General features: G+C 56.4%; 1 protein-coding gene across 4 annotated transcripts in view; it reads right to left on the bottom strand.

Annotated features, from left to right (window-relative positions):
- Window positions 1-3,397: 3,397 nt before the first annotated feature.
- LOC145339431 (creatine transporter-like) overlaps window positions 3,398-8,248 on the bottom strand; it is a 55,811-nt gene continuing 50,960 nt past the window's right edge. For 2 of the 4 annotated variants that reach the window (XM_080183895.1, XM_080183898.1), the window contains 4 exons: window positions 7,955-8,057; window positions 7,083-7,183; window positions 5,092-5,262; window positions 3,398-3,698 (listed from right to left, as the gene is read on the bottom strand). In XM_080183895.1, the coding sequence (XP_080040021.1) occupies window positions 3,561-3,698; window positions 5,092-5,262; window positions 7,083-7,183; window positions 7,955-8,057 (513 nt within the window). In that variant the 3' untranslated portion in view covers window positions 3,398-3,560. Of the gene's footprint in view, window positions 3,699-5,091; window positions 5,263-7,082; window positions 7,184-7,734; window positions 7,924-7,954; window positions 8,058-8,248 lie in introns of those variants that run through there. The other 2 variants (XM_080183897.1, XM_080183896.1) reach the window with 2 other exon arrangements.

Below are 8,248 nucleotides of genomic sequence, written 5' to 3'. Positions count from 1 at the left end.
TGCCAGGTGTCAGTCCATCAGTTAGATCAAAAATAAACACTTCACAATCCAGCAAGCAAGCTTTAAACTCTACAAACTCAGCGGCCGCCAGGCGTGTTACTGTACAAAGGCGAATCCCAACAACAACCACTGCCCCCCCCCCCCCACCCACTCCCAGTCCCCACAGGACAGGAGCAGGAGAGAACTTTCCTCTGACGGGGTCCACAAGGGGAACAGGGGTGGTGGGGGGAGGAAAGCGGGGGGGGGGTCAAACCTTAACAGAATCGGGCCATTCATTTTTGTTAGGTAGGTGATGAGGGGGGGAGATTGAGGGTTACTGAGGCAGGTAGATGGAGTTACGATACAGATTAGCCCTGACATGACTGACTGAGGGACAGGCTTGAGAGAGAAGGGCTGAATGGCCTGCGACGCTCTCTCACATCCCACAGAAGAAAATACACAAGATCCCTGGTGTTCATGGCCCAGCACAGTGGTTAGCGCTGCTACCTCAAAGCTCCAGGGACCTGAGTTCGCTTCCCGGCCTTGGTTCGCAGTCTGTGTGGAGTTTGCACACTCTCCCCGTGTCTGCGTGGGTTTCCCCTGGGTGCCCCGATTTCCTCCCACAGTCCAAAGATGTGCAGGTTAGGTGGATTGGCCATGCTAAATTGCCCCTTAGTGTCCAAAGATGTGCGGGTTAGGTGGATTGGCCATGTTAAATTGCCCCTTAGTGTCCAAAGATGTGCAGGTTAGGGAATTAGCCATGCTAAGTTGTCCCTTAGTGTCCAAAGGTGTGCAGGTTAGGTGGATTGGCCAGGGTAAATTGCCCCTTTGTGTCAGGGGAATTAGCAGGGTAAATATTTAGCGTTACGGGCCTAGGTGGGATTGTGGTTGGTGCAGACTCAATGGGCTGAATGGCCTCTTTCTGCACTGTAGGGATTCTGTGATTCTTGGGGTGCAGTATCTCCCAGCCAAGAAAACAAAAGTGGTGATTTGGATTTATCGATCACTTTGGCTGTCTGAGGGATCTTGATTTCTGCAACTTGGACTTTCTGCCTCAGCGCGTGCCCTCCAAAGAGGACCAAAAAAAAAACTTAATCGGCTGTAGGGTGCCGGTGGGACGTCTGGAGACCTGGCTGATCTCCGGAGAAGCTCGAATTGCCCCCTTGCCCAATTCAAAGTAGGCCCGAGCCATACTCCCGGTTGCCATGGCAGCAGTCCCGGCCTCCGGAGCCAACCAGGTAAGTTAAAGGCTCAGATTGCAACCGGTCACCGTCCCTTTATTTAAACAGTCCCCTTCTCTGGAGGAGGGAGGCCTCGGCTCAATGGCTCCGATTAAGGTCTGACGTTATTAAAGCGAGGCTCTGATTTTCAAATCCCCTGAGGCCGCGTTGGTGTCAGTTTGCCGATTTGGCACATTGCTGACGGGTTCTGGCTCGTTCCAGTATCTCCCACACACACACACACACACGGGAGAGGCAGCCCTTCAGCCCATCGAGCCGGTGCTGGCCCTTTCACTCAGAGAGAGATACGTCCAATTAATCCCACACTCTCTCCCCCTCCCCCCCCCACTCTTTCTTAACACTGTAAATATTTCCCCTTCAGTTACCGACTTGATTTGCACCCTCAGCTTCCTCAAGGCTAAATCCGTGCCCACTTCTCCTTTCGAGATCACAACAACTCGCCGTGTTAACAAATAAATCCCCCCCCACTCCCGGTTAGTTGACTAAATCTCTTCAAATTTTCTTCCCTCCACCACCCCATCCCCGGTTAGTTTACTAAATCTCCTCAAACTGTCCTCCCCCCCACCCCCACAACCCCGGTTCCCGACCCTCCTGCTGCTACTTTCTCCTCATTCACTCGATCGAAGCCCACTCGTGATAGTGACGGCCTCGATTAAATCCCCCCCCCCACCTTAACCTTCTCTGCTCCAATGGAGAACGATCCCAGCTCCTCCCAGTCTCCCTCAACACACAAACTAAAGCTCCCTCTCCCCACCCATAATGCCAACATTTTTAAATAAGTAACTGTGAGTTATATATTAATATCCATGTTATATATTAGAATATAAATAGATAATGATTGGCAGAATGGACTTAATAATTGCTTCAGTTTCAGTCGCATAGAAAGATCCCAATATCAGCACATGGGGGGAGGGGGGGGGTAAAGAACGTGGCCTCCCCCCACCGTAATCAGTCTGAATTCCCCCTCCAATCAAACCCTACTGGGAAAAGGGGGTCATTCGAGCTAAAAATAAAGCTCCCTCTACACTGTCCCCATCAAACACTCCCAGGACAGGTACAGCACGGGGTTAGATACAGAGTAAAGCTCCCTCTACACTGTCCCCCATCAAACACTCCCAGGACAGGTACAGCACGGGGTTAGATACAGAGTAAAGCTCCCTCTACACTGTCCCCCATCAAACACTCCCAGGACAGGTACAGCACGGGGTTAGATACAGAGTAAAGCTCCCTCTACACTGTCCACCCATCAAACACTCCCAGGACAGGTACAGCACGGGGTTAGATACAGAGTAAAGCTCCCTCTACACTGTCCCCTTTCAAACACTGCCAAGACAGGTACAGCACAGGGTTAGATGCGGAGTAAAGCTCCCTCTACACTGTCCCCCATCAAACACTCCCAGGACAGGTACAGCACGGGGTTAGATACAGAGTAAAGCTCCCTCTACACTGTCCCCATCAAACACTCCCAGGACAAGTACAGCACGGGGTTAGATACAGAGTAAAGCTCCCTCTACACTGTCCCCTTTCAAACACTGCCAAGACAGGTACAGCACAGGGTTAGATGCGGAGTAAAGCTCCCTCTACACTGTCCCCCATCAAACACTCCCAGGACAGGTACAGCACGGGGTTAGATACAGAGTAAAGCTCCCTCTACACTGTCCCCATCAAACACTCCCAGGACAGGTACAGCACGGGGTTAGATATGGAGTAAAGCTCCCTCTACACCGTCCCCATCAAACACTCCCAGGACAGGTACAGCACGGGGTTAGATACAGAGTAAATCTCCCTCTACACTGTCCCCTTTCAAACACTGCCAAGACAGGTACAGCACGGGGTTAGATACGGAGTAAAGCTCCCTCTACACTGTCCCCCCATCAAACACTCCCAGGACAGGTACAGCACGGGGTTAGATACGGAGTAAAGCTCCCTCTACACTGTCCCCCATCAAACACTCCCAGGACAGGTACAGCACGGGGTTAGATACAGAGTAAAGCTCCCTCTACACTGTCCCCCATCAAACACTCCCAGGACAGGTACAGCACGGGGTTAGATACAGAGTAAAGCTCCCTCTACACTGTCCCCCATCAAACACTCCCAGGACAGGTACAGCATGGGGTTAGATACAGTTTCCCCCCCCACCTCCACCCCTCGCTCCCCCCACCTCCCATCCCCTTCCTCCCTCTCTCTAAGATTGCATAGTTATTTTAAAAATAAATCTGACATTAAAGTGCATTGTCGGGGAGGGTTGGCGCCTGGCGTTTAAAACTGCCAATTAGAATTGTGCCTTCACAAATTAATTAATTACGCAGGAAATCAGTTGATCTCTGGCCATTCTGACCCTCACATCACACTCTCGTATATGACAATCTTCTCCTCCAGCGAGGGCCCCACTGAGGAGGGTCTGGCAGAGTCCGCAGTCACCCCTCTGTACTGCAGGTGGTGGGATGACCAGATCGGAGTGGTCAGTTGGTGCCAGCGCTGCAGAGAGATACAGAGGAGAGTGAAACAGAGAGAGAGGAGGAGAGGGGGAGAACGAGACAGTGAGGAGGAGGGGTGGAGAGGGGGAGAATAAGACAGAGAGGAGGAGGGGTGGAGAAAGAGGGGGAGAACGAGAGAGAGAGAGAGAGGTGGGGTGGAGGAAGAGGGTAGTGGAGGGAGGGGGGAGAGAGGGAGGGGGGAGAGAGGGAGGGGGGAGAGAGGGACAGATAGTGTAATGGGAGAGAGGGACAGAAAGACAAAAGGTGAGAGGGAGGGAGAGAAAGTGAAAAAAGTATTGTCAGAACACAGAACCCAACAGTGCAGAAGGCGGCCATTTAGCCCATCGAGTCTGCACTGACCACAATCCCAGACAGGCGCTATCCCCATAACCCCATGCATTTACCTTAGCTGGATTCCCTGATACCAAGGGGCAATTTATCATGGCCAATCCACCTAACCTGCACATCTTCGGACTGTGGGAGGAAACCGGAGCACTCAGAGGAAACCCACGCAGACATGGGGAGTATGTGCAGTCTCCACACAGACAGTGACCCGCGGCTGGAATTGAACCCGGGTCCCTGGTGCTGTGAGGCAGCAGTGCGAACCACTTGTACCACCATGCCGAATGTTGTTTGAACTTAAATAAAAGCCTGAGGGTTCAGTTAGCCTCCAGTCCTCCAGGGGGCGAGTGGAAAGGGAGTCCGGCTTGTTCATTTGGGATTTGAGTGCCCAAGTGCCTTGGCTAGTGGACCTCCAGTGGCATTGCTCTGAGAGTGTACAGGGATTAACTCCGTTCCCGGAGAGGGGAGGCACATCGAAGGGTGATTGGCAAACACTGCTGGAATTCTCAGAGTGGGCAAGGGGCAGACAATGGGAAGGTCTGGTCTCGGGTGAGCGTGGCCCTAAAATTCCCCCCATTTTCTTGTCAAAACTTTCCATTCTGCACGCTTCAGAGCAAATGTATAACCATCCAGCAAATATATACTGGGTGAGAGGAGAATGCTGACTGGTTGGCATGTGGGAGAGGTCTTGCCAGAATGAGTGCACCAGTTGATGGTGACTAACAGTTAACTGCCAAGCACTGTACTAAGAAAGCACTGCACTGTCGGAGGGTCGGTGCCGAGGGAGCGCCACACTGTCGGAGGGTCGGTGCCGAGGGAGCGCCGCACTGGCGGAGGGTCGGTGCCGAGGGAGCGCCGCACTGGCGGAGGGTCGGTGCCGAGGGAGCGCCGCACTGGCGGAGGGTCAATGCAGTTTCTGGCATATGGCTGCGTATGCGTGGGATCTTGCTGGGCGCCACACAGGAATGGCAGTGGGTAGCTCAGGGTGGTGCTGAGTGCCCCCCACCCCCTCTCCCCCAGCCCCATGCCCATCCCACACGGCGTTTACTGACCTTTGCCAACGTTCCTCTCCCTCGCGAGAGCTTGTACAGGATGGTGGTGGGGATACAGAGCATGGAGGCCAGTGCCAGGCACCACCCCAAGGCTTCACCCCACCACGGGTAGGTGTAGACCTTGTTGTACGTCAGGGGCTTGTAGTTGATGAGATGGAAGAGGAAAATTCCCTGGTGATTGTGGGAGAGAGGGAGCGGAAGAGAGAGAGAGAGAGAGGCAGAGTTAGTTTGTGTTGGGCCAGAGGGAGGCCGGTTTCGATTGGCCAGCCGAATAAATCCGCCATGATTTTCAGTCGAGCCCTCGGCCTGAACCAGGCCCAACGTTAGACCAGGAGGCCCGAAACTGAGGCTGGGGGGTGGGGGGGGGAACACTCAGCCCATCGCAGTGTGCTCGTTTCCTTGGCCAGCAGAGACTATTTCTCAGGGTCTACCTTTCAGAATCGTGTACATTGCAATGCCCCTCCTTCGAAACTCTGGACAATGTAGGCCTGATATACTGGGTCTCGCACTGTAGGAACCGCAACCCCCCCCCCCCCCCCCCCCCCCCAAACCCTCCCTATCCCACTGACCACCATCCCGGTCAGCCCTCGTGGTACCGCCCCACTGATCGGTGCGGCTACCCTGCACCCTTTGAAAAGGGCAGAGAGTGAGAGGGCAGCAAGAATGCCGATTTACCAAGCAGCACAGTGGCGCAGCGGGTTAGCGTTGCTGTTTCACAGCGCCAGGGACCCGGGGTTCGATTCCCGGCTCGGGTCACTGTCTGTGTGGAACCTGCACATTCTCCCTGTGTCTGCGTGGGTTTCCTCCGGGTGCTCCGGTTTCCTCCCACAGTCCAAAGATGTGCAGATTGGGTGGACTGGCTGTGGTAAATTGCCCCTGAGTGCCAGGGGAACTAGCTAGGGTAAATGTATGGGGTTATGGGAATAGGAGTTGGGTGGGATTGCAATCAGTGCAGGCTAGATGGGCCGAGTGGCCTCTTTCTGTGCTGTGGGGATTCTCTGACGACCACCTTACCCACTCCTCCCCACCCGTGTGGCCACAGCAAGGCTTCTCCGTCTCCCCCCCCCGCCCCCGTCCTCCCATCCCCCTCCCCCAGTGACCCCCCCCACACCCCCCTCGGCCTTCCTCAGGCCTCGCCCCACCTGCAGGCTGTCCCTCTGGGGAGCGCACTGCGCCTCCCAGCTCCGACCACTGCGAACATCGACATCTGCCTTCCAGCCCGCTCCCCACCAAACCTTCCCGAAATTCCGAATCCATCCCGAGTATGATGCCTCCAACAGTCGATAGGCCTGTGCCAGAATGGCCGCTCGGGGCCCCGCGGGGGTGTGGGGTTGTTGTTTTTGGTTTGGTGACTCACACGACATGCACCCCCACCCCCCCAACCTCGCCCTCTCCCCCCTACTCTCTCTTGACCCCTTCCCCTCTCCCCCCCAACCCGCCCCCACCCCCCCAACTCTCTCCCCCCCACACCTCCGCAAATACCTTCTCTACCTAACCTCCGACCCAACCTCCGCTTCCACCCCCGGCCCACCCACTCACCCTCCCACCCCCGGCCCACCCACTCACCCTCCCACCCCCGGCCCACCCACTCACCCTCCCACCCCCGGCCCACCCACTCACCCTCCCACCCCACCCACTCACCCTCCCACCCCCGGCCCACCCACTCACCCTCCCACCCCCGGCCCACCCACTCACCCTCCCACCCCCGGCCCACCCACTCACCCTCCCACCCCCGGCCCACCCACTCACCCTCCCACCCCCGGCCCTCCCACTCACCCTCCCACCCCCGGCCCACCCACTCACCCTCCCACCCCCGGCCCACCCACTCACCCTCCCACCCCCGGCCCACCCACTCACCCTCCCACCCCCGGCCCACCCACTCACCCTCCCACCCCCGGCCCACCCACTCACCCTCCCACCCCCGGCCCACCCACTCACCCTCCCACCCCCGGCCCACCCACTCACCCTCCCACCATCTCCGAGGGTCTTACCAGGCAGACGAGCGGGGTCACAAAACTCCAACACCACTTCATCAAAGGGAGGGGCCGGTACCCCACCATGCACGCAATGTCAAGCATGAAGCGGTCTGCTCCTGTAACGAGAGGGGAGGGGGGGGGGGGGGAGGGCGGTAGGGGAGTGGAAAAGGTTACAAGGAAAGAGTTCTCGAAGCACAACGCCTGGAACGGGAGCTGGAGTCGGGGCCGTTCAGCCCCTCCAACCTGCTCTCCCCCCCATTCTATCAGCTCTGATTGGCCCCCTCCACTCCACTTTCCCTGACCCTCTCCCCTCATGACCCTCGACAACCATCACACTCCTGACTCGTGCCTTGTAGATGGTGGACAGGCTTTGCGGGGGGGAGTTAGGAGGTGAGTTACTCTCCGCAGGATTCCCAGCCTCTGATCTGCTCTGGGAGCCACAGTATTTCTATGGCTGGGTCCAGCTCAGTTTCTGGTCAATGGTAACCCCTCAGGATGTTAATAGTTGGGGGTTGGGGGGTGGCGGGGGGGAGTGGTGTGGATTCAGCTATAGGAATGCCATTGAATGTCAAGGGGAGATGGTTAGATCCTCTCTTGTTGGAGATGGACATTGCCTGGTGCTTGTGTGGTGCCAATGTTACTCGCCACTTGTCAGCCCGAGCCTGGATATTGTCCAGGTCTTGCTGCATTTGGACACGGGCTGCTTCAGGATCTGAGGAGTGACGAATGGTGCTGAACATTGTGCAGACATCAGCAAACATCCCCACTTCTGACCTTATGATGGAGGGAAGGACATTGATGAAGCTGAAGATGGCTGGGGCCTTGGACACGACCCTGAGGAACTCCTGCGGACTGACTGAAAGAAAAACGCAGAAAGGGGTACTTACCATAAACCCACGCCACAACTATACACTCCCAGAAAGCTTGCCACAGTAAAGTCATCCCACTTGCTGAGTAATAGTCGAAGATCTGGAAGATGTACATCCCACCCTGTGTGCGTGACGGGAAGGTCGTTGAGAGGTCACTCTTTAAGGTCAGCCTTCGTCCCCCACCCACGCACACACCCTCCGCCACCCCCCCCGAACATTTCCCTCCCCCTGCACATCCCTCCCCCCCTTTGACCCGCTGTGCGGTCCACAGAAAGGTCAACCAATCGGGCGCTGCCCTTTAAGGTCAAGTTT

The sequence above is a fragment of the Carcharhinus amblyrhynchos genome, unplaced genomic scaffold (assembly GCF_965287045.1).
Source record: "Carcharhinus amblyrhynchos unplaced genomic scaffold, sCarAmb.v2.hapA scaffold_461, whole genome shotgun sequence".
Taxonomy (NCBI): Eukaryota; Metazoa; Chordata; class Chondrichthyes; order Carcharhiniformes; family Carcharhinidae; genus Carcharhinus; species Carcharhinus amblyrhynchos.
Note: the sequence above shows the minus strand (reverse complement) of the source record. Positions and strands in the feature narration are given on the sequence as shown.